At 38.8% G+C, this 25,792-nt stretch overlaps 2 protein-coding genes and 2 long non-coding RNA genes across 7 annotated transcripts in view; 2 read left to right on the plus strand and 2 right to left on the minus strand.

Moving 5' to 3' along the window:
• Positions 1 to 844, minus strand: part of LOC103470494 (glutamate receptor 2-like) — a 51,473-nt gene extending 50,629 nt beyond the window's left edge. For 2 of the 4 annotated variants that reach the window (XM_008419006.3, XM_008418989.3), the window contains exon 1: positions 515 to 844. In XM_008419006.3, the coding sequence (XP_008417228.1) occupies positions 515 to 611 (97 nt within the window). In that variant the 5' untranslated portion in view covers positions 612 to 844. The remainder of the gene's footprint in view (positions 1 to 514) is intronic. The other 2 variants (XM_008418997.3, XM_008418980.3) reach the window with 1 other exon arrangement.
• LOC145552808 (uncharacterized) lies at positions 784 to 7,318 on the plus strand. Its single transcript, XR_014088929.1, has 3 exons — positions 784 to 874; positions 4,838 to 4,926; positions 6,860 to 7,318. It is a non-coding gene; the product is annotated as an uncharacterized LOC145552808 (long non-coding RNA).
• LOC103470521 (glycine receptor subunit beta-like) lies at positions 4,412 to 25,087 on the minus strand. The gene is made up of 11 exons (XM_008419038.3): positions 24,771 to 25,087; positions 14,848 to 14,977; positions 13,405 to 13,511; positions 12,388 to 12,455; positions 11,349 to 11,575; positions 10,412 to 10,494; positions 10,194 to 10,331; positions 8,837 to 8,989; positions 7,325 to 7,473; positions 5,925 to 6,083; positions 4,412 to 5,125 (listed from the first exon to the last, which is right to left on the minus strand). The coding sequence occupies exons 2-11, from the start codon at positions 14,970 to 14,972 to the stop codon at positions 4,832 to 4,834; spliced, it is 1,503 nt and encodes a 500-aa protein (XP_008417260.1). The 5' UTR covers positions 14,973 to 14,977; positions 24,771 to 25,087; the 3' UTR covers positions 4,412 to 4,831.
• On the plus strand, positions 7,908 to 8,526 carry LOC145552809 (uncharacterized). Its single transcript, XR_014088930.1, has 2 exons — positions 7,908 to 8,320; positions 8,351 to 8,526. It is a non-coding gene; the product is annotated as an uncharacterized LOC145552809 (long non-coding RNA).
• Positions 25,088 to 25,792: the final 705 nt, after the last annotated feature.

Consider the following 25,792-nt stretch of genomic DNA (forward strand, 5'->3'; position numbering starts at 1 on the left):
TGGTTAAATAAAGGATGCATGCAAGATGAATTAAGAAAATCAGAAATAAATTATTGAGCACAATCATATATATATATATATATATATATATATATATATATATATATATATATATATATATATGAGGATATCCTCTGTTCCTCTGTGGTCTGTCATAACGTCGCTCTGCAGCTAAATAAAGCCCAGTTTAAATAATCTGGAATGCCTTTAACTACAAATATTTGCAGGCGGCCTTTTCGCCTGTTTGTTATTGTTGCTGCGATATTTACTGAAATTATAAAAAAACATGTTAACAGACCGGAGACTGCGTCGACCGAGGAGCTGTCAGGAGGCCTCTCCTTTCCCCCAGCAGCATCAGGACAGGGAGGAGAGAGGCCCACAGTGGGGGCGCGATGAATGGGAAGAAGACGGCAGCATGCAGAGGAGGAGGCTAATTAACATGCACGGAGGAACAGAAAACGCAAAAAAGAACCAAAACGATGGCTTAACGCCAGAAACTAAAAAAAAACCCTACCGATCTGGACGCTCGGAGAACCGGAAAATGCCTGGCGGAATAAGAAAGTCATGACAAGGAGCAGCTTCATGGTGGAGTCCGGGCGCCTGCACGCCATGCCACGTCGATCTGCTGAGCGGTTCACCAACGCACCACCATCAGGCGCGATGCGGGCTCATGGTGCGGGTCCGGGGCTGCTGAGAGACGGCTCGGCCACTGCAGATGCTCTCTGATCTGGATCCGGGGAGGATGCGCGTGCCGCCGCTGCCGCTTCACTTCACTTCAGGCACGCGCCTTGAATCGTCGATGAAGCACGAGAGCAAACCGAGAGCAGCCGACAGCTGAAGGTACGGCAGCGGCCAGATGAGGTGACGCCGACAGGTAGGGGACGCTGTGTGCTGGAAGACCTGGAGTCCTCCATGTGGCTTAAGATGTTTTCAAATATTATTTTTAGGTAATCGATCAATTCCACCTGCACGCAGGTGATGGATCACGTAGAGATGCATCACCACCTCTGAGTGATTTAATAATAAACAGCACAATGAGTTCTCTATCTCCTGTGTTTTTTGTTTTTTATTTGAATGAACGTGAGTAAATCAGACTTAATAAATATTTTTCACTTGGTTGTTTTGTTATTGGGCTCAGAAAGTTCAATTCTGAGCTGATTAAAAAGTACATTTCTATTTTAGATAACAAATATGATAAAATAGTTTTGGAAAATGTGTCAGATGCTGGGTTTCTTCTCAATCTATATCTCATAAAGTTTCTTCCGTAAGTGAAAAACAATGTTGACCAAAAACCCTTTCAGTTTGTCTTTCTTTCAACGCAATGGACACGAAGAGCGAAAAAGAGAAAAGGAAAGAAAGAGAAGTGAAGAATAGAGGGGAGGAGGGGATAGAGAGAATACAGTCCTCTAGATGTCTGCTTCTACACCTGCAGAAACAGAAACAAACAAATAACAGCATCACACATCAGAGAGCAGAGCTTTCCCTGACAGTTCTTTAATGAAGTGAGTAAATATTCTCTCTTTAGTTATTGTTGAACTATTGAAGGAAAAATACAGTTACATTTTGGCAAATTTAACTTTGCAGGATGAAGGAGCTTCCTGCTCCTTAACCGGAGTCTGGGTCGACCGAGAAGCGGTTAGGAAAGGTCTATGGGCTAATTGGTTTAGCTTCTGTCAGAATGACGCATTTTAGGGCCTCTGTCACTTTAAATCCAAACAAGCTGCTGATGGCCACGCCCCCAAGTCAATGTTTACACTCGCACATGAAAATGATAAATAGATACATAATTATATAATCATACATATTTGAAAAGCAGAAGTAGCAGAAGTGGATAGTTTAAAAACCAAACACTTGTCTTTACAAACAGCCATTGTGAAAACTGCTGACTAAACGTGCTGGAACTCAGCTTGGGTTGCTAGGTAACAGGCTGGGGTTCGTTGGGGTTGCTAGGTGAGGAGCAGTGCTGGTCTTTGAGATGGCTCATTTTCCAGACAACATAAACAATTAACTTATTCTAAAAGAAAAATGGTTGGATGTTTTTTTTAAGTGCCTCGGATTTTTAGAAGCATTTGAGCCCCAGATGGAAGTACAGAAAAATACAAAATGTGAATTTTGAGGGAAAATGTTTCCATCCCACCCAGATCTCTACTCCACACTCCCTGGTTTGAAATGGGACGACTTTGAGTTTTACAAGTTTGCAGCAGTTTGAAATGACTGTTTGTGGCAATCTTTCACTTCTTCTCACAGCAGCTACCTTTATGGGTTGCCATGGTAATCGCCTGCCTCCACCTCACCCTGTCCCCACATCCTTCTCTGTCACACAGACCTATAAATCATCCACTAACCTTTTCTGTGGTCGTCCTCTTTTTCTTCTCACTGGCAGCTCCATTTTTAACACCCGCTGTCCATCGTTCCTCCTCTGCTCTTGTCCAAAGCATCTCAGACTTTTTCACTCTTTTTGGTAGAGCCAATATCCCCAAATCATCCATCATCGCAGATCTCACGCAGATCCTGTCAACCTCTTTCATGGTTTCAACTATTCTTTACAAATCACTCTGCCACTTTGTGTCTATCAGCCCTCTTCTTTACTTCTGTCCTTTATTTCTTCTGTTTGACACCAGGTACTTAATACCTCTGTTCTTACACAAACCCATTAATTAATCAGAATATAACTGAAAAGTTCATTTAAATCAGCAACTCTTTCACTAAGTGAAACACTTTATGTAGATTAACTACACCCTGAGTTGTTTCCAAGCTTTGATGTCTGTTATTTATGAAGATTTTCTGCTTGCAGCTAATGAAAACACAACATTTGTGATTAGAATATTAAATATTTGTAATTAAAAACATGTGGGCTTCATAAAAAGCACCTGTTTAAAGCTTGTTTTTCCCCATTGACTGCTTAAGATAGGATCTAACAGGTATGGAAGAATGAATGGGCACATTTAAAACAAACAAGCGGCATCATAACAACAAACTGCTCATTTTCTTCACAATTATTTTGACACAGACAGTTGGAATAACAGCATTGATAATTTGTCTTGGCTGAAGGTGTGAAGGCAACACAGCCCCAGATTATTTAGACATATTCAGGCAGAAGGTTTCTTCAATGTTGCAGCTGCTGCAGCGCAGCTTTGACCTACTTACGTTTAAACCATAAAGTCTTATTACTTTATATTAGTGGCTAAATCAAACCTGAAAGTTGAGGCGTGGAGTTTGAAGTTGGGACAATCATCAAAAACATTCTTGGTGTCTGTGACGTTATGCTTACACTCAGACTGTATGGTGAGGACAAGAGGAGACAGTGCTTCAGCTGTTCATTTTTGCAGGCGAACAGTTCTGTGAAACATTTCTCATGCATGAAAAATACAACAGAGAAGCGCTAAATGGTGCACAGCTGTGAGTCTGAGACTCAGTTCATGCCTGCTATATTTTGTCAACACAAGAACTGTGATGAAAACTATGACAGCTCTACAAAGCTGAGATGAAACTATTATTTCACACTGACATTAAGCGGGATTCAGACATTTTTCTGCCAGTGGAATGGGATGTTTTTAATGCTATCATGGATCTGTAATGGCTTTGGGTTTTAGAAGCAAAACCCAGCAATCACTTGACATTTGCAACATTAAAAGCATCATTGATCTGTTGAAGGACGCAGTGCAGAGAACGACTGTGAAACAACAACGTTCTTTAATGAAAAAGGGGAAAACGTACAGGCGAAAAACACAGGGCAGCTGACAAGGTCATAGATGGATCCAGTAAAAAAAAACCCAGTGAAAGCCAGAGAGGTTTATATAGATTGGAGTGGTGTGATTGTAATTTTTTCATAAGGTCATGATCATAATTTTCAGGCATTGTTTACATGCAGATTTACAGCCTCTGACTTCTTCTGGTGCAGAATTAAGACGCATGTCTCCCACCAATAACATTAAAGCAGCATAAGGAGAGAAATGACCGTTCAGATCTCCAATGCTTTGGAAACATTCAGATTTTATATGGAAGTGGTACAGACTGGAATTTTTTGAGAGGTGAAAAGGTCAGAATTGCGTCGCATTTGCCTGATGTTCCTGATGTAGGTGTATTTTTTTATTGATTTATGTATTTATCAGTAAATAAATCTCGTAAATGACATCCCTTTTGGCATTATTGTGGAATTTGGCTAATAAAAAATAATTTTGGCAACTCTAACTGACCTAAAACAAAACTATTATGGTTTGTTTTAACTTCAAACAATGAGAAAAAAATGTGTGTCGTTTTAATTCAGTGTTTGTTGCTACACTGGCTGACACTAAGGAGTAGTGTTACCCAGCCACCATCACATCTGCAGTAATAAATATAAAAATCCAATATAATCTCCAATTTGAACCTTTAAAATAAGAATAGGTGTCAAGAAAAAGAGTCACATCTATATTTTTTGGAATGTATTTATTATGTAAGCATGTATTTGACAGTACTGGCCAGCTGGGACTTGTATGCATTACTGTAAAGAACTACAGTAACATAGTCTAATTGGTCTGACTGCAGCACAGTTTAAATAACACAAAACATAATGCTGCTGAACACAGAAACACACATGCAACATTTTTCCATCTGCAGGCAGAAGCAGGGCAAAAGAAACAACTTTAAAGTTTCAGGTTGTGCTCGTTTACAATTACAGGAGGAAAAAGCGTTTTTTACAGTTTTTACATGGAGGTATGAAATATAACATCATCTCCTGCAATATGAAATACCAGGACAAAGTTCAGGATATTAATTTGCAATGTCATTTATGAGTCTCAGTACAGATACTTTCTATCACGATACAAACTAATTTATTTCAATCTATCGTTCACAGATAGATTGACCAATAAACCACGTTGAAGAAGAGGAAAGAGAAGGGGAAGAGCGCTCTGGCATAGAGGTCGACGCGTTTAGCAGCAGCAGGTATGACGGGTTTTGGTGGCGGCGGTTTCTTGTTGGTTTTGTTCTGAGACTTGAGAGCTCCTGTGACCTCAACAGGTTTACCATAACAGTCGAAGTTGGAAAGTTCAAAGTCTCGAGGTAAAGACCCCACAATGCTAAAGTCATTGGAGCGAAGGTCCGACTTGGAGGTGCAAACTTTCTTGCAGCGGTTTTCAACCACCTGTTACGAAAAGAACAAATGACTGAGCAGAGCTGGGTAGTAACTAGTTATATTTACTCAATTACATTTTTGAAAAAATTAACTTTTACCAAAGTAATTTTATTATGAAGTATTTCTGCTCTTGCTTGAGTAAAAGTTATGGATTGAATGAAAAACCAAAAATTCACCAGACAGACACACACCTGCAGTTTTTGTTAAAGTTTTATAAGTGTTTTATTGAAAGAAACTGATTTGGATACATTTTCTTTTACCTGCTTTTGTTACTTTTGTTGTTTATATGAATTATTGTCATTTTGGTCATTTAAATAAATAAAAAATTCCACTTAACTTTATATTTTGGTCCATCAGACAACGTAATTTTTAAATATTAAGAGTGATTGAGTTGCTTTACTAAAGATAAAGATAATTTTATTTATATAGCACATTTTCATCAACAAAACAAAGTGCTTACTTAATTAGTTGGTTACTTGTTTCTACATATTCCATTATATGAAATGTAATCCAATGAAACTGCCTCCTTTTAAAACTTGATTTGTTTTGCTTTTAAACTTTCTTGCAGCATCACCACATTGCATCACAACATGTGAAAACTGTGACTAAATTTATTAGGTGTTGACTGTATATGATTTGAAATAATAAATCCATGGCAGGAATTATATTAAACCAATTTTCAAAATGATATTTTTTAGCTGCATAAGAAACAATTGTTGTATTTCTGTTTCAGGTAAAAGCAATTTTTATTATGTTTCGCAGTAGATTTTCTGTATATAATTGCAGTTTCTCTGCATGTTGCCTTCACCTGTAAAGTGTTGACATGAATGGGCGTTCCACCTGTCCCATTCACTGTGTTGTTTGATTTATTTGAAGGCTTCTTTGCTTCCTTTTCTTTCAAAGCTTTTTCCTTTGTGGCCATTTTTGCCTTCTCCTCTTCAATCAGTTTGGGACTGTTGAGAAAAACCTACATAGAAAGAAAGAAAGAAAGAAAGAAAGAAAGAAAGAAAGAAAGAAAGAAAGAAAGAAAGAAAGAAAGAAAGAAAGAAAGAAAGAAAGAAAGAAAGAAAGAAAGAAGTGTGGTTAGAAGAGCGTGATTGGAGCGGACAGCGTGATCTTTAAAGGGATCCATGACTAGCTATATGAAGAAACATTTATTTCAAATCCAACAACAATACAGTGAAAATACTGTAGGGTGATTAGTTATTTTTAAAATACATTTAAATCAAATATTGTTACATGGACGTCGGCTTAAATGCATCCTGGGTAGACGTCAAATGCTCTGACCTGCCATAACAGTAATTTTTGCACAATAAGTAACGTTTATTCCTTTCAATTTGAGCTGGAGCACATTGAAATTGAAGGCAAAAAGGAAATGAAAATAAGGAGAAGCAAATGGATGAAGAGGACAGATTCTGCCAAAAATCAGGTGTTTGAGCAGCTGCTGCTTGAAAATGGGTGCAGCAATACGGGTGTAGCAATACTGCTAAGAGCTCCAGTTTCGTAACTCATTTTCTCAAATATAATGTGTCACAATGACGTAAAAATGCTTCATTATCACTTTAAATATCCATTCATTTTCTTGCGATTTGTTTTTATTTCCTGTTAGCTTCTGCTAATGGTGCTAGCGCTATCTAGTGCTGATATCTGGTAATGACATGTGAAACCTTGAGGCAGTTTGCTTCATCCAAACTTGTTGTTCTCATCACCTTCTACGTTTTACATTTTGTTTTGTGTTTTTAGGCTCGACTCCACTAAAACTTACCTGCACAGGTGAAAAAATGGCCACATATAATAAAGACAAACAATTTTTGACATAAGTATGAGTTTATACTCGTACGTAAGAATGAGTATACGTTGTTCTTTGTCAACATATTTAGGCTAACATGTTCAACTAGTTGTGGATCACTTTAAGACAGAACCCTGCACAGGTCCTGCTGTTCTGACTTTATTCATCATTTGTAATTTTTTATACCGTGAAATCCATCCAGGGTTGTTCAGGTCTCCAACTTAAATTTGAATGTATAGATTTATTAATTTATTGAAGTTTCTTTCTTCCTCAGAGTTTCTTTGGGTATGTGTGTGTGTGTGTGTGTGTGTGTGTGTGTGTGTGTGTGTGTGTGTGTGTGTGTGTGTGTGTGTGTGTGTGTGCGTGCGTGCGTGCGTGCGTGCGTGTGTGTGTGTGTGTGTGTGTGTCTTAGAACCGACCTGCACCACAGCATATTCCACCAGGGAGAAAAACCCAAAGAGCAGGCAGGCGATCAGCCATATATCAATGGCCTTTACATATGAGACTTTTGGCAGCTCTGAAGCCAAGGACATGCTCTCACTGGACAGAGAGAGAACTGATAAAATACCTGGAAACAAGCAGACGGCAACAGAAACATATATTTTATCAGATCAGAGTTATCTTTTCTGTAACCCTTGCTCTACAACAATTATTCAAAGGAAAACACAAAAGGAGAGAAAGTATTTTCATCTCTCAGCGTGATACATCAGACTTACAATGACTTTAACAAATGACTCATTTTCATCTGTGTAATAAGTTCCTGTCATAGCTTTCATGATTAAAGCCTTCATGGCTAAGGATGATTAATTTATAAAAATAAAGTCTTAAATGTTGTTAAATATAAGCCATAAGCACTGAGGTACTGGACTGTTTGGCTGTTGGGATGCCATTATTTTATAATCTTGGTTATTTTCTTTGCTAAACCCATTAAAGTGATGAAGACGCCACCAGCTACCAGTGACAATATAGTCCTCGTCTCCTTCACAGCAAGCAAACCTCACTGCTATCCATAGGAACCAGCTAACCTTTACCAGGACGGCGAGCAGCCGAAACGTCCTACTCTCCACTCCACACGACTGTTGGACGACGGCCGGTCGAGACAAGCAGCTCAATCTACATCTTTATGACTGGACATGACCATTATATCAAAGTTTTATTAGTAATTAAACTGAAATATTCCCTGGGAAGATTGAAAAGAATGTCAAAGACATAAATACTGAGGACAAAAATGTGATTTTCTTTTTTTGCTTAAATGTGACCGATTATACTTCCTTTAACAGGTTAGGAAAGGTCTATGGGCTATACAAAACACGTTCATTACATTTTTTGGATTTCCTTTCAGAATGAGCTGTTTTAGGGCGTCTTGTCACTTTAAATTCAAATGAGTTCCTCTGGGGATTGCTGGGGGTTGCCAGGTAACGGGCTGGGCTCTCTGGGGTTGCCAGGTAACGGGCTGGGCTCTCTGGGGTTGCCAGGTAACGGTCACTGCTTGCTGATTTGTGTTGTTACTCGTTACATTCTGGAGGTTTTTGAAAGGGCCCATTTTCCAGACACCAAAAAACATGAACTTACTGCCAAAACTTGTTGGGAGTTTTTTTAAGCACTTGGGCTTTGTTTTTTTTACAAAAACATGCAAAATGTGAATTTTGCATATTTCCTTTAATATATGCCAGGTGATATGTAGTAATCAGTGTACTTCGTTACATTCATCACAATGTTATACCTGATTGGTGTGAATTCAGCTTTGTAATGACAAAATGATTTTATGATTTACGACTTGTTTATTTCGACTTTATATATAAAGTCGAAATACAACTCACAAGTCGTATACGACTTGTGAGTTGGAAGGTAAATTTAACATCAGTAAGTATAACAGGTTTGGAAATGGATCGATGAAGTCAAAACCAACGTATGTGTGTGTTTGTGCTCACCAAGAGGCACCCGTGCAGCTGAAGCGTCTGGGTTGATCCAGAATGACAACCAGGACAAAACAACAAGCAGCAGAGTCGGAGCATAAACTCCCATCATGTAGAAACCAACTTGTCTACGCAGCATGAAAATCACCTCAACACAGGTGTAGTACCCTGGAAAAAAAAATCATAAAAATGCAGCGTCACATTAGTTAAATCTGTTGTTGCTCTGCATAAACTCTGAGTTAAAATGATAAAAATGTTTGCATCTGAGCTTCAGCAGGGATTATTTCAGAAGGTGTGTTTGCACTACTGTTGCAGCATTGCATTATTTTTAGCTCAGAGTCCCAGTAAAATACAAGCAGCATTTTTTTATTATTATTATTTTTTTTGCAACAGTCAAGTCAGCCAAATTAGGATCCCTGTTTCTATAGCAACAACTCCCCGAAACAGAAAGGCACAGTGACAATGCCGGAGCGCTCAGTGGGGAAAAAGGCATTTCTACAAAACATCTGATGCTAATAATGTCTCACGCCCACACAAGCAACACGCTGCGAGTGTGTAAGTTTGAAAACTCAAACGGTCTGCAGAGCCTGTTGTGTCTGACTGCACTTTACGTTTTATTGGCCATAGCAATATATTTCAGAAGATTACACAGATGATATTTTAACATGCAGTATTTATTCACCAAGAGTTCAGTTTGTACGACGGCGTTTTGGGGTTAATGTAGGTAGAAAATATAGGAAATATTTCCTATACAAAATGTGAAATTTTTGCTTTTGAAAAGTTAAAAATTTGATAGAAAGTACTCAGAAATTTTGAGATTAATCTCAGAAATTTTCTAGAAACAACAAGGATATTTCTGAGTTATAAAAGTTGAAACTTTTTGACTCAGAAATGTCCAAGTTTTTTCTGAAAAATTGGAAAAATGGTTTAATCTCAGACTTTCAGAGCTCTTTTGACTTTTCAAGCTCAGAAATGTCCTTTTTGGCAGAAATTCACTCGTTTTTTTTTTCTTTTCTACGTGCAGTGGCCTTAATGCACCGTTGCTAGTTTGACCTTTGCATGACCTATAAAAAAGCAAAGCCACTGAGGTTTTCACCACATTTACTTCTCTATCAAAACTAAACTCTCCCACATACTCAGGTGTTCTTCACTCTGCAAATGGTTTTCCGTTTTAAATACAAATTAAATCAATTTCCACATTGTTATAATGGAATATTTGTGTAGAATTTTGATTAAAGACATTCATTTAGTACAATTCAGTCACTTTAAGTCTCTAACATAAAATTTGGAAAACATGAAGCATGTGAACAATATCTGGATGCACTGCATCTTTGCACAGAGTTACTGAAAGTGATAAATGAGGATTACGAACCCGTTCCTTGGTAGTACTTTGTACAGTTTCCATACTTTATGTCTTCTTGTTTGATGTCAAACTGAGGGAGAGCGATCTCATCCATCTGAACCGGGTCCGACTGCCACATGAACACCAGATCACTGGTGGTGTAGCCAACTAAAACATGCAAACAGACTTAGTTTACGTGCATATATTTAAATTTAGTGTGCATGTCAGCACTGCATGTTTCTACTCACAGCTCTCCAGCTGCATCTTACAGAACTGTGTGTCCATAGGGAAGAGTGTGAGGTCCAGGGGACAAGACAGAGTCACTGAAAGTCTGCATATAAGTACATGCACAACACATCCGGGTGAACAACCTCTATGAAGTAAATGCTATTATCATTTTAAAATAACATTTATAGCTTTTAGAGGGAATCCAGAGGAGTAATATGAGCTTCCACTGACATTACAACTTCCTATTTTCATCATATTTCTTATTGCCAGATAGTAATTATACACCAAGAAACAGACTTATTAACAGATTAACTTCTACAATTTAATTTGTAGAATTTCGATATTTTAAATGACAAGATAAAAGAAACAGCAGATTTTTGATTAATTTCATACATATTGTATTTTAATTATTTGCATTCATTCATTTGTATTCATTTGCATATTTTGAATTGCTAATTTTAAATTTCCATGATCTAAGTCAGAAAGACCAGCTGGAAGACCCGGTGCAACAGGAAGACTGCCTCCAAAACTCAAAAGTTTCTCACCGACTCAGACCTCAAAATCCAACATCAGCACAAAATATAAAGAGTTCCAGTACTTTACTGCTCATTTTCACTTTTGATGTTATTAAATTAGCCACACAGAGAGTTTTAACTATGAATCTGTGAATATTTCAATACATACATAGTGCAGGTAGAGATCTGAAGTCAAAACTTCAGGATTGCAAATCAGTTCCACCAAAATCTACAAACATGAATGTTTTTGGTTTATTTTCTGCTTTTCGCTCCTTTTTGTTGTATTTCTCAGTCTGTCCTCAGAGTTTAGATGCATTTTGTGTGTTGGATGTCTGACATGGTGCCTGTGCAGATGCATTAAACGCATCATCATTTTCAAACCGTTCGACCGCTCGGAGCGTGTGGATGCTGTGGCGTAATGTCAGAAGACGTGGCTGGATACCTCATGCTGATTAAGACATCTCCGTTCCTGAATATGAAGAGAAGAATGTTGTCCTGTGTGACATCGTGAAAGTTTGCATTTTTTTCATTGGCAAAAAACAGGTCTGGTTTCCACAAACACTGGAACATTTTGGGATCAACAGTCAGCGCTTCACTTTTAAAGTCAGTAGGCAGCCGAAGACGAGGGTCGTTCCATCTCTGACGAAGAAATATATTCACTCTGTAGTCCTGGGTAGAAAACATTCTCGTTTAGTTTGGATTCTCACCACACCTCCATTACCAGTGTTTCAAATTTAGATACAGAAATCTTTGATTTAAATTATTTGTTTTGTGAATATGAATATTAAACTTGATTAATAAAAGGAATAAAATGTTTTTTCCCCCTATTTTGCTTTTGATAACATATTAATATCGTTTAGGAATACATAAATGAATAGACTGTCTTTTTACAGTGCTCTATTTGATTCTTAAAATCTTTAATGATTAGCATGACTCCTATAATTTAATGATCAAAATAAAAATACAGTAAAGTTCTTAAATGAGGTACTAAATCACTACCAAGCAATAACGTCCATTTATTTAACTTTAAAGAATAATACATTACTGAGTCTTGTTAAAACTTTGTAATCTGTCTAATATTGAATTCTGTAAATAAAAACAAAGCAATAAGAAGAAAGTACCCTCATATCTCTGATATTCAGTTTTTAATTAGTTGAAAATTAATTTCTAACCAATCAGCTTTTCGGTCCGTAATGTTGTGGGTCTCTGGTGAAAACAAGATAAAGATGAAAGAAGACAAATTTCTCTGGACTTACCCCGAACCTGAACAGAGGCAGGAAATAAATGGTTTTTGTGCAGATCAAATATTACAGCATTTATTAACTATGTAGAAAAATAAAGGGCCCATTTGATCAGCTATGGTTTTTGTGTTGGGACTTGGACAGTTATAAAGACACATTTAACTTCAAAAGTCAGATTTTTTTTAGTGCAGCATCATTTCTGCAGCACTAAAAAAAGAAACTGTGAGTGGAATGAATCACCATGGTCGTCTCCTGGATGGAGCCAAAGCTGTTGATGAAGATGTTCACCCTGGACTCGACTGGGATTCCTGGAATAAAGCAACAGGAATATCGCAGATTAACGAGTAAATGCGGAGTTACTGGTTCTCAGCACTGCAAAAACACAAAATCTTACCAAGTAGAAGAAGATATTTACTGCAAATATCATAGAACTATTGAAATAAGACAAAAATAACTTGCAAGTAACTTTTCAGCAAGAAATACGAACTTGTTTTAAAGTCAGAAATATTTGTGAAAATGTCCTAGTTTTACTGGAAGCCTATTTCACTTTAACATGGGAAAACTTGTCTTGTGAAATAATCTGCCAATGAAACCAGCACTTTTTCCATCAGTATTAATGAATTATTTGCTTTAAACAAGCTCATATTTCTTGCTGAAAAGTTACTTTTAAATATTTTTGTCTTATGTACTAAGTGTACTAAGATATTTGCATCAGAAACTAGACCAAAAATACCCAGTAAAATTTTGTGTTTTTGAATAAGTAACTTCTGTAAGATTATTTAATGTAAATGTTCCAAACAAAATGCAGTCTCTGCTTTAAGATAAAACTAAATCTGTTGTTTCTCCTGTTGGTGTGTGTGAAGTCATGTTGAATTTCATTTGTGCTCTAAGGTCAGAAGGTCAGAACCAGAATGCTTCCTGAAGCGACTCGGACGTGTTGGACAGATTTATAACACTGATGTTCATTGTTAGGCCTGAAATGTTGATTTTCTGATGTGACATTATTTCCAACCCCTTCAACCTCTGAAGCAGATGGAAAACAACCTCAGTGAAAAATGATTCCTCACTGCTCAAAACATTTCTACTTTTAGTTATTTTTGTTTACACACAGTTAGATTGTCCATTTTATTTCTAATTGTCCCGAATAGGAACTGTTGTTAACAATTTAGCCAAAAATTAGGAGTCGTTCCTTATTATTCTGATTCAGTTTAACAAAATAAGTTTAAGTTTGTGCCTTTGTGAACATTTCTGCTTTACCTTGAAAGTTGGGCCGTATTCTTGGGTCATAACTGACCATCAGACGATTCAAAATGTTGGAGGTGGAGTTAGCTGGAACATTGGCTAAATCCTCCTGTGACAGCTGTCTGTTAAAAAGAGAAAATAAAAAGCTACAAGATTAGATCGAAACAGGAGCTGAAAGTTAAATACTCACCAATTAAAGTTATTGCATTTGAAATAGTGCAATATTATCTAAACTGCCCCAGTTTACATGGAAAAAATAGAAAACCATTTTTGGTGAAATGGGGAATGTGGCACATCCAGTGAAAAAAGGAAAGTGTTTGACTGGTTTCCAGAAACGTAAAGCAGAACTCCAGTTGTACGCAAAACTGGGAATTTACTGCTTCCTACTGGGAAAGTTGGATTTCACAACAGATTAAAAAACAAGACAAACCATCACTGTGTGTTACAAATGAAATGTTTTAAACCTGAAACGGCAACACGGTTTGTTCTGTACAGGTGCAAGTAATAAAGTTAAACATAAAACGAAAAGTTTCACACTACGACTTTGATCATTGTTATAATAACATTTTACATCCGTCAGCAGTTTCCTTTTTGTCAGACTCTGTACTGAGGACGGGGCTTTGGGCTGTGTAAACTCTTCTCCTCCACATCCCAAATATTCCCAGTGGGATTAAGGATTAAACTCTGTGTTGACAAATCCATTCAACGCTGCCAGAGCCACTGTTAGCTTGATCATCACGAGTCCTGGTTTTGTAATTTGGAAGAATCCTGTGTCATCAGGGAAGAAAACTGTGCAAATAAAACCTGTGATCACACAGATAGTCAGACGGCTCCTGAAGGCCTTTATGTCTGGTTGTTCTTTTAAAGTCCATCAATTCTCCATTTTAAGATTTTTCCTGACTTTTCCTTAAGCCATCTTATATCTGTGATTATAAATGCCTGGTGTTATTTTGTAGAATTATAAAAAATATAATAATTCTACGAAATTAGAATTATGACAACACAGGCATTGCATGATTGAACGCTGTGTTTTATTCCTGTTTAAACTGAATTATTTTTAATTTGAATCAAAGTAATCTAACCCAAATGACGTAGAAAGGATTTTATCAAGCCTTCTTCTGTGTTTCTGATCAAAGAATTTTGATTTCTGTTTGGTTTTCTTATATTCTTGACAAATAATCTTAATGACCTCATATGTCTGAACTCTTTTAGAGCTGGTTTATGGATGATACGTTGTAGACCGGGATTTTTCCACTGAGTTTTGAGTGCCAGACCCAATTTTATAACGGTTCTCTGAAAAGCAAAAAACAACATAAAACAAACCACAATAACTTGTGGTTCCAGGTTATTAACGTTATTAATTTCACACAGTTGTTCAGATCTTTACATTTGTTTTCATATATCCTTTTTGCTCCATTTTGATAGACAAACCTTTTTTTTAAAATAATTTTTACTTACGATGGACAGACAACTTGCTTTCCTTTCTTTCCTTTTTTGGTGGATTTTCCTTCTTTGGCTCCAGCAGGTTGCCAGCAGGAGAGAAGCAGCAGCAGCAAAATCATGGATCTAAACACAGGAGCCATGTTGCCTGAAAAATAAAATTTAATAATATTAATAATAAAAATGGATTTATCCATTTTACACAAAAAGCTTTACAACAATTTTTGAAGCGCTTTTCTAAACGCAATTAGTGAATCGCACAGCAGGAGGCGACTGGATGGTTTTACAAACATGGAGTCACAGAGCCCTCTAGTGGTCTAATGTAACTACTACACATTCAGTTTCCAAACTCACTGCTTCATATTTTCCGTTCAGAAAAACACAAAATCTTATCAAGTAGTTTTGGTCTAGTCATAGTGCAAATATTTTAGTTCCCTAGAAGTAAAAGAAAGCTAACTTACAGGTAACTTTTCAGATATAGAGGCCTGTTTTAAGTCAATAATTTATTCATAATGGCGAAAAGGTTCTGGTTCCACTGGTAGATAATTTCACTTGTAACATAGAAAAAATGTCTTACTATAAGTGAAATAATCTGGCAATGTAAGTAGTACTTTTTTCATTAATATTGAGGAATTATTGACTTTAAACAAGCTCATATAGCTTACTGAAAGGTTACATGCAGTTTTGTCTTATTTCAAGATATTTGCTCTAGAATCTAAAAAAATTTACTTGGTAAGATTTTGTGTTTTCCCAACAGGTGGACATCTGCCCTCCTCTTCTTCTTTATCTTTTCCAAAAAAAAAACCCCAGAATGAACCTCCAGAATGACTTTAAAACCATTTGGGACAGCATCACAGATCCAAGGCCTCTCAGGACTAAAACCTTTCTTCTGCAGAGGAACGTCTCCTCCTCAGTGTGGACCAAACTCCCTGGCAGGAAGCCACGAACCGCTGAGCGATAAATTTACCTTGGGGACTCCGCTGGGGCCAATGTTGCTAACCTCAGCTCATCAGGTCGACCAACTGCAGTGAGGCAAGTCAGCTCTTTCTGTTCACACATGGTGAGGCTGGAATCCCAGGTCGTTATGGGTCTACTGATGATAAACTCACATTTTCTTCTTGGTAGTCGAGTCAACCGAGTTTAAGCTCACTGGTAAGACATACACTGATCTTTACTGGATTTAAAAAAAAATCAACTGAATTTGTTCTGAACTGGATCCAGGTATTTATGGGTAAATCTCTATAAGTTTGAATATGTGTTCAAATGGGACCGATTTTCAGAATAAAAGTATATTTTGAAAATGACCTTTAAGCAGGTATTAAAAACACTTTTCATCAATCCATCAAATATTTATTAGTCTGATGTAATATTCTAATTTGTAATATTTTATTTAAATGAGCAGAAATAAAGGCATAAAATATAAGTTTGTAATTAATCTAGATATTTTTTATTATGTTTTATTATTAAAAATATTTTGTTTTTGTCTCCAAACTACTTGGGTTGCAACTAGTGATTATTTTAGCAATCGGTTATTCTATAGATTATTCTGACGATAAATCGATTAATCAGATAAAAAAATTGCTAATTCTACATATTTTTCATTTAATAAGCCTTTTTTTATTACAAAATTAGAAATACATTAAAAGTCCAGTTTCTTTTTTTTAAAAATAATTTTCCAAAAATGCAATCCAAAAGCATTACTTACAGATGAAACTAAAACCATTATTCATTGAGAAATTCTGGGTGGAACATATTTACAGACAATGAATCTTAAATGCAAAGTGTAAATATTTTTGTAGAGTTTTGGCTTAATTACTGCTTTTAATATGTTGCATTTTTCTCCCTGTTGTATATATGTTTAATCTTTATATTCTAGTTAATGATTGACGATTAATTGATTAATCACAGTTAATCCGATTAATCGTTTCAGCCCTAAAAAGGACATGGTTTCATAACATTACTGCAGAGTACATGCTTGCTGTATGTGTGAAGAAGAGACAGAGGTGTTTTCTGTTAGCTTAATCGTTCTGGTTGAGCAGGAACTAACAAGAAAATATCCTTACTTTAGAGTGAATTACACATGCATTTAAATAAACAACCCATCAAAGAGCTCAACAGGCATAAACATTGCACTGTGACAGTCTGTGGAATTAAATGTGTGTGTGCATAAAAAAGTTTTCTGAGCGTTTCCAAAGCTGCAGATTAAGAAGAGGAGAGATTGCCCTGCACGCTCTGTGCAGCAACTAAACACATGAAAGCAATTATAAGAAGATTTGGGAGGTGGACATCCAGGTGTCGGTAACACATTAAACTGTCAGTGAATTAGATGATGGTGTTTGGTACTTCTTTCCCTCCTTAATGTCCTGTGTAATGAATCTAATAGTTGCAGGAAGCAGGCTCTACTGATGCTGGCAGGTCTGCAGCGTCTTGTAGACGCTGTAATCTTTCTTTTAGGTACGTGGTTCTGGAAAATCCTCGTGTTTGTTTGGAGGAGGATCTCTTAAAGAACACCTGGCAGTGTTCATTAGAGACTTGTGAGATAGAGCATATTTTGCATCAATCTGATACCAAGTAAATACAGGAATCAGTATCGTCGATACCAATAACGATACTTATTATTTAAAGGGGCAGATTTATATGTTTTCCAGATACGTAGCAAATTTTTTTAGCACAACGAAGTAACTATGTTACCTTCAGTTGTTATATGTCAAATATGACTTATACAAGAAATTTGACTTTGTGATTTAACGCCTCAGAATTGGGCCTTTGTGTCTTTCTGGAAACATCCGACACCTCATGGTGCCACTGGGTACTAAAAACCTTTACTCTGCTTTTCGTGTGTAGGATCCTACCAACAGATTTAAACCACCTCGACCTGAATTGCATTTCCATTACAAATATTTGCAAAACCATGTCGATATTTCATTAATGCTGAAAAAACTGAATTTTGCATTTGCGGTGTTCCCATTAAATAAGAAACACAATTAAAATCACATGTGAATCAGTTTGTTTAAGCGAAAAGTTTTTAAAATCATGTCGCACTGTCATGTTCCTACCACTTCCTGTCATCTTCTTCGTAACATCCGAATGTTGAAAAAGGACCTCGTTCTAGAGCAAAACGTTTTTAAAGAGAAACGTGAGCTTTGTCGAAATTGACACAATTTTTCCCCCCGTAATTTCACTTTACGCAATTACATTGTCAATGGAAACGCAGATCGTGTCAGTGTTGGTGTAATCCTTTTGAAGGGATAAAACAAAGAGCTACACCTCTTCGTCAACGACTGCAGCATTTCTCTGGGACCAAAGCATCAATTTCACATCATTTACTTCATTTACTTCAGCGATCATTTGAACAATATTGCTTCTGTATAGTAAAACAAATCCCATCCTGCAAAGAAAACCACAATAATCCAAGTGGAAAACAATAGAAATCATTTACAGCAACACCTTTTTCTCTTCAATTACAGGCATGAGTGCACCCAACGGACCCCAACAAAACGCTCCTGCAGACTATACCCGACCCACCGGATCGCCTCGCTGTGCTCATTCCATCATCTTAACGCACTCTTCATCATAAAGTGCACTACTCTAAAACAGAAAGACTTGAGTGAAGATTTTAGCGTCTTGAATCTCTACAGAGGAGCATGTACGAGCAGCTAAGGCTGTTAGCCTGATTTATCTGCCTGGATTGATTCAAATGACATCGCAAAGCTTATGTAACTGTGTAATTACAGCAATTTATTCCACGCCTGTCTTTTCTGAGCGTCCAGTGGAGTACGGATAGCCGGTAGAACAATTTAAAGTTTTCAAAACTCTGTCAAAGTCTGAGAGCCGTGACTAGAGGAGTTATGTTCTTTAAAGTTAATTGGTTGTCATTTGTCTTCTGTGCAAATTTTCTTTTTTTCTTGTTTTTTCCAGCTTTGAATTGTGATACCTGCTTTAAAGCACAACCTGTGTTTAAGAACAAGGGTGATGCAGTACTGTGGCAACTGCAGAGGAATGAAGCTGATGAGCCATGCCTTAAAGACACGGGAAGGAGTTAATGAAGCCTTATGAAGGTTAAGGAGAGAAGGGACAATCAGTGAGCAGCAGTTGGATTTAATGAGGGGAAAGGTGGTTTCAGAGGTGATGCTCTGTTTGTGAGTGATGATGTTTTAGCAAAGGAAAGGTCAAAACATGTTGCACCATTTCTTTGTGGCTCCAGAGCAGTCTTTCTCAAAATGTGGTCTGCGAGGTCCTGCATGTTAACATCTGTTTATTTGCTGAGCTGAAAGTACGATGCTACAGTTAGCTTACCAAAGGATTACGTTTAAAAATAATGATGGATAAATTCAATTAAAAAGAAAGCCTGAAGATACCAGTGGAAAGTTTCTCAAGGTGTTTTGAACTCTATTAGGATACAAAGCAGACATGCAGATCTAGATCTGCAGCTGTGCTGAGTGTGATGAGCAACGCTGCACCCCGCGCTGACTAACTGCATCTTAACACCTAAAATAAAACTATTTATGTTGGGCGAACCACTGGCTGAAAGAAAATGTTTGTTTTTGCCAACGCAACACAAGTCTATTTTTCTCTTATTATGCTTCTAAATCACAAATAGCCCTATGATGATATTAGTGCACACAACTGTTGAAGAACTTTTTTTATTTCCATGTGTTTTCCATGGAAAGCTTAGAAAACATACATTCAGAATCTGTAAACGACTCAAAATGCCTCGGGTTGACTTATTATTGTGGCCAGTCACATTTACAAAACAGCTCCACCCAAAGATAATGAGTTAAGAAACTCATATTTTAATTTCAGGTTGTATATATTAAGATGTTGTGTTTGTTAAATGGGGTAAATGATCCGTGGCTGGAAAAGGTTTGAGAAACATTGAATTAGAGGAGACATCACTGTGAGACAGTGGCGAGGTGTACGGCAGGCGTGACGGATCCGTTCACGGTTGGGATGGGAGGCACACCAGGGGTGAACTTTGACCCCCTTCTTGTTGAACTTATAAAGAACAAGTTGACAAATGAAATCAGGTCACCATTGGCCATAATGTTTACAGACAATATTGGGATTAGGGCTGAAATGGTTAATCACATTAATAGTGACTAATCAATTATTGAAAACATAGTCAACTAATTTAGTAATTGGTTTATTGTTAACTGGAGAACACAGACTCAAAAAGGCCATTTAATGCAAAAACCCAACACATTCAGAGCAGTAATTAAGCTACTTTAAGATAAAAACACTTTTATCTGCAAATATGTTTTACCAAAAACTCATCAAGTGGAATAGCTTTAGCTTCATGTGGTTTAAATTCACTATAGATGTGAATTCAGTTTTCTTTATTTTTGCTTTTTTTCCCTTCTCTCTCATCTTCCCTCCAACCCACACAGAGTCCCTGATCAGATTCGTGATTGTGCCACATTCACATGCCTTAAATTAGAACACCATGGCAATTATAACAAAAACAAACAAACAAACAAACAAACAAACAAACAAACAAACAAACAAACAAACAAACAAACCTTTTGTTTCTGCTTAATTACCTTCCAGCTCACTGAAGTGAAAGGGGCTCACAGGCACAAACAGTAACAACGTTAAACTATGAGGGCTGACGTAAAGATGCAAGTTTTAACCGGATTAGTTGGGATTAGTAAATGCTACGCTGGATGTTTGAGGTTTAACAGATTAAAACATGGATCCAGAAGCATTATTTTTCTGACCTCTTCCCTCAGAAATGCAACATGAGCAGAGGGAGTGTTGCAGCTACCAGCAGGTTGTCCTTTAATGCTGCAGCCAGAATGTGTTGATCCATGACCTGTGATGGACACAAAGGTGGACGCAGCGCCTGAAGCAAACTCACCGCAGCTGCATTCTGCTGCTTCTGTCTCATTTATGTGACATGCCAGCGCTGCGGTTTTACAGACGACACAGGAGTCCGCTGCCGGGAAATGAACACGTAACAATGCAGAAGCAGAGAATCAGGTCCCAGTTTACAGATTCAGGTTTTTCTGTTTACCTTCTAAACACATTATAAATACAGAAACATGGACAAATCATCCATCCGTTTATTCGACCATCTGTCCGACCGTCCGACTGACCAACCGACCGTCCAACCGACCTACCGTCCGACCAACCGACCAACCAACCAACCGACCGACCGACCGACCATCCAAACGACCAACCAACCGACCGACCATCCGACCGACCGACCGACCATCCGACCGACCGACCGTCCGAACGACCATCCGAACGACCAACCAACCGACCGACCATCCAAACGACCAACCAACCGACCGACCATCCGACCGACCATCCGACCGACCAACCATCCGACCGACCATCCAAACGACCAACCAACCGACCGACCATCCGACCGACCGACCAACCGACCGACCGACCATCCGACCGACCGACCGACCGACCGACCGTCCGACCGACCGACCGTCCGACCGACCGACCGACCGACCGACCGACCGACCGACCATCCGAACGACCGACCAACCGACCGACCGTCCGACCAACCAACCGACCATCCGACCGACCGTCCGACCGACCGTCCGACCGACCGACCGACCGACCGACCGACCGACCGACCGACCGACCGACCGTCCGACCATCCGACCGACCGACCATCCGGACCAACCATCCGACCGACCGACCGACCGACCATCCGACCGACCGACCGACCGACCGACCGACCAACCAACCGACCGACCAACCGACCGACCGACCATCCAAACGACCAACCAACCGACCGACCATCCGACCGACCGACCGACCGTCCGACCGACCATCGAACGACCAACCATCTGACCGACTGTCCGACCAACCAACCAACCATCCGACCGACCATCCGACCGACCATCCGACCGACCATCCGACCGACCGACCATCCGTCCGACCGACCATCCGACCGACCGACCAACCGACCGTCCGACCGACCGACCAACCGACCAACCAACCGACCGACCAACCGACCGACCGACCATCCAAACGACCAACCAACCGACCGACCATCCGACCGACCGACCGACCGTCCGACCGTCCGACCGACCATCGAACGACCAACCAACTGACCGACCGTCCGACCAACCAACCGACCATCCGACCGACCGTCCGACCGACCGTCCGACCGACCGTCCGACCATCCGACCGACCGACCATCCGACCGACCGACCATCCGACCGACCAACCATCCGACCGACCGACCGACCAACCAACCGACCGACCGACCGACCGACCGACCAACCGACCGACCGACCGACCGACCGACCGACCGACCGACCGACCATCCGACCATCCGACCGTCCGACCATCTGACCGACCGACCAACCGACCAACCGACCGACCGACCGTCCGACCATCTGACCGACCGACCATCCGTCCGACTGACCGACCGACCGACCCACCGACCATCCGACCGACCGACCTACCACTCCTGATAAACATTTTAAGACAAATTGACAAGAATTTAATTTCTATAAAATCCAGATGCAGCAAAGTGGTAAATGTTTTGTTCTCAAGAATGTTTACTTGTTCAATAAAATAGCTTTCTATCCTACATTGTTGCTATAGAGTATAACTAAATGTTAATTTTCCTCCATACTTTATAGATTCTATATTTTAAAAGTTGCATATCATTTAACATATTAATAGGTTTAAATCTGCACACTGTCTCGCGCTCTCTGTCTCTCTTTCTCTCTCTCTCTCTCTTTCTCTCTGTCTCTCTCTCTGCATGCTGTCTTTTGGGTCAGGGTGATAATTCATAACTATCCAGGTGGTTTTGCTGAGGGCTCACGTGTTTCCTGTCAATGTGAACAAAGCGGCTCAGCCACCTAAATGCCCTGCACTGCTATTCTTAGGTTGCTGAGTTGGCGAGGCCTGAAAGGGGAACTCTGAGATTTTTCTGTCTGATTCGTTCCCCACTAAAAGTTAAAATCAGTTCAGTAAGCTCCAAAGTATATAAAGGCAGTGTTGCTGTGGAATATGTCGTTTTTAAATGAACACATTATACTGGAGCTGTAATGGGATTCTCCTTTGCATTTACTGAAGATTTTCCACATTCAAATGGGGGATTTAGCAGATTTACTGACAGGGATTAGCAATAATCCCTAATAGGAGTAAGAGCAATTTAGTAATTCAAATTTCACTGTGAGATTTCACTTTACCTGAAATAAAACACTGAAGATATACCTGATTTCTCATTTCATCATTTTAAATAAATCTTGGCAGATATTATAAGATTTTCTTCTTCTTTCTGCTGCCTTTCATTTTATTTATTTGTATATTTTCCTTTATTGTATATAATGTTTTGTTTTTAATTAAATGAATAAATATTAAACTTAAACTAAACTTGAATATAAGCCAATAATAACATTAGAAAATATTTCCTATATTTCTTCTCAAATGACTTTAAAATGAAGCTTTATAAAATCAAAATGATTTTTGTGACATAAAAGCTATTTATGTCTAGTTTATTATCAGTTAAAGAGTATTTTCTTCTTCTTTTTCACTCTGCACAAACTGAGCATTTACTGAGGATTACTACCAATGTAACATCTCACAAAGTTATTTTAAATTAAACATTTAAGAAAATATAATTTCCTATTCGTTACTTGGTTATCATGTTATTTAAAATGACTTTATTAATCCAAAACCTTACTTTTGTCCTGTTTGTGCAGGAGAAAATAAAACGTTAGTGATTTTATTCTTTTGTTGATTTCTTAGGGAGTCTTCAGTTTTGAGATAAGCTACTAAAATCTGTAAATAGAATGTATTCATCTATGTTTATCATTATTACATCATAGTTTATCATCTCCTTATGTCCTCTGTGCTTATTTTCATTAGTAACAGCCCATGAACTGATTAATAACCAAAAATATTTGGACACCCAGGGTTTAAAGAACATGTTTGAGTAACGAGGCACCACAGCAAATGTTGGAACTGTCGCTAAATTGAAGGTTAAAAAAATAGAAATCTATAGGTACTGATTGTAGATAAACAGTAAATCATTTATTATGTCAGTAAAACATATTTCTCGATCACACATTGCTCTGTTTACGAGGTTTAAATTTGTCTCTAAATCAGGAACAAAGACGAGAAGAACAAGTGAAACGCAGCAGAGATTCAAACCAGAGACCTTGTTGCTGTATGGCGGCGGCGCTAACCACCGCACTGCCGTGTTGCCCATTAAATCAGTCAACTTACATTAAATCAATGTTAGTGGACAACAGCTCTTCAGAAACACTGCATGCTATAATACAACAGCATGAAGGACTGGCTGAAACAACTGAACCGCAAGGAAATGTGAGCATCATTTCCAGAACAGACAGATCATTATGCAGATTTCCACAACAGACACTTTCTGTTCAGTTCAAGGCAACTGAAGAGACGCCAAGGAGACGTTCAGTTTCTACTCATTCCCATTGTGCAGCAGTAAAACGTCGGATTGATCCAAACCCCTTCTTTTGTCCTTTTTATCCCCCACCAGATCTATAAATCCTAGAATGTTCATTCACAAACTCATTATAGAGGATGCCCGTGAGGACGTGTGAGAAGTGATGGGACAGGGAAGCGGAGGAAGAGGCAGAAGGCTGTACAGTGTGTGCAGGAGGGGAGGAGGTGTGTGTGGGGGGTGGGTACTGCGGCGTTAGACTACACGGGCAAGATGCAATGACACAGCTTGCTGACGCTGTTAAAGTCACACACACACACACTCCCTCTGTGTCTGTCTGCAGGAAAACTGTAAAAAGTCATGAACAGAGCAGAGCAGGTATGGACAGAAATCAGGCTTTTTAAGCTCACGCATGCTCCCGGCAGAACAGAGAACACTAAAATCCTTTATGACCACACTTCTTTGCTCTTCTCTCCCTACATGCATGCCCACTCTAGCTTCAGAAAACAGTCAGACTGACAGATTCATTTCGCAATAGTTTGCTGCTTACCTTTGATTAGGTGAGTGTGTGTCCTGCATTTAAAGCGAGCCAGTTGTTCTCACAGTGATGCCGCTGTGGAAAGAGCTAGAGTGCCCGTCCTCTCTGTGCTGCGCTGTCCACTGTGTGTTTCCTCTGTCTGCACTGCTCCTTTACTCCGTTCCAAGTTCCCTCGTGCCAGCTTACAGGGAAGTAGCTCACTATGGACTCCCACACGCAGCTCAGAAAGTAGAAAATTAGTTTACTGAAATGCTATGCACACTCTTTATTTATCCAGGTTGTAAAAAACTGAGATTGAGATTGAGGCACGAAGGCAACGTCACATAGGACAAACAAACATCCAGTCAAAACTAATACTAGAGGGGACCTGTTATGCAAAATTAACTTTTTGCACATTTTTATGCTTCTGTTTTGGTTTCTACTGCTGCTAAAATATGCAAAACCATTTATTCTGGCAATAAGTTAATGTTTTTGGTGTCTAGAAAATGAGTAGTTTCAAAAACCTTCCTATTGTTGAGTCACACTGCTCCGTTACTTAGCAACCCCAGCCAAGCTCCACCACATTTGGTCATCTGGTTTTACCACTGTATTCGCTGTACAATGGCTGCTGGAAAAAACAAGTGTTTTGTTGTTGATTTACTATCTAGAAGCTACTTGGGGCATTTGTGTTGGCTGTGCAGGAGGCTCTTCTTCTACTGTTCAAACCTGTATGGTTGCAGTCATTTTCAAATGTGAGTGTAAATGTTGAATTGGGGGGGCGCAGCTTATTTGAACTTAAAGCATAGTAGGTCGCCTTTATATAACAAACCAATACACATCCAAAGCTATTACTAAGACTTTGCTCCATTTCCCCATGGACAGAAATATTTTCTATTGAACTTGAAGGACAGTTGGAGGAGGATGAACTTTGATTAAAAGTGATTTATTCTGCTTCCTGGAACAGGTTGGGATAGATATATGGGCTATAGAAAACCTGTTCATTACATTTTTTGCACAAAATTATTTTTAGATATTAGCTGTGTTTTTATTAATTT

This window comes from Poecilia reticulata, chromosome 1 (genome assembly GCF_904066995.2).
Source record: "Poecilia reticulata chromosome 1, P_reticulata-male-v2, whole genome shotgun sequence".
NCBI lineage: Eukaryota > Metazoa > Chordata > Actinopteri > Cyprinodontiformes > Poeciliidae > Poecilia > Poecilia reticulata.

What these genes read in the sequence shown, in the direction of transcription:
- LOC103470521 (XM_008419038.3), bottom strand. Translation starts at nt 14,972, where the DNA reads ATGGCTCCTGTGTTTAGATCCATGATTTTGCTGCTGCTGCTTCTCTCC. An exon ending in CCATCCAGGAGACGACCATG is followed by an intron (nt 11,576 to 12,387) that starts GTGATTCATTCC and finishes TTTTCTACCCAG; the next exon opens with GACTACAGAGTGAATATATT. An exon ending in AAAGTACTACCAAGGAACGG is followed by an intron (nt 8,990 to 10,193) that starts GTTCGTAATCCT and finishes TTTTTTTTCCAG; the next exon opens with GGTACTACACCTGTGTTGAG.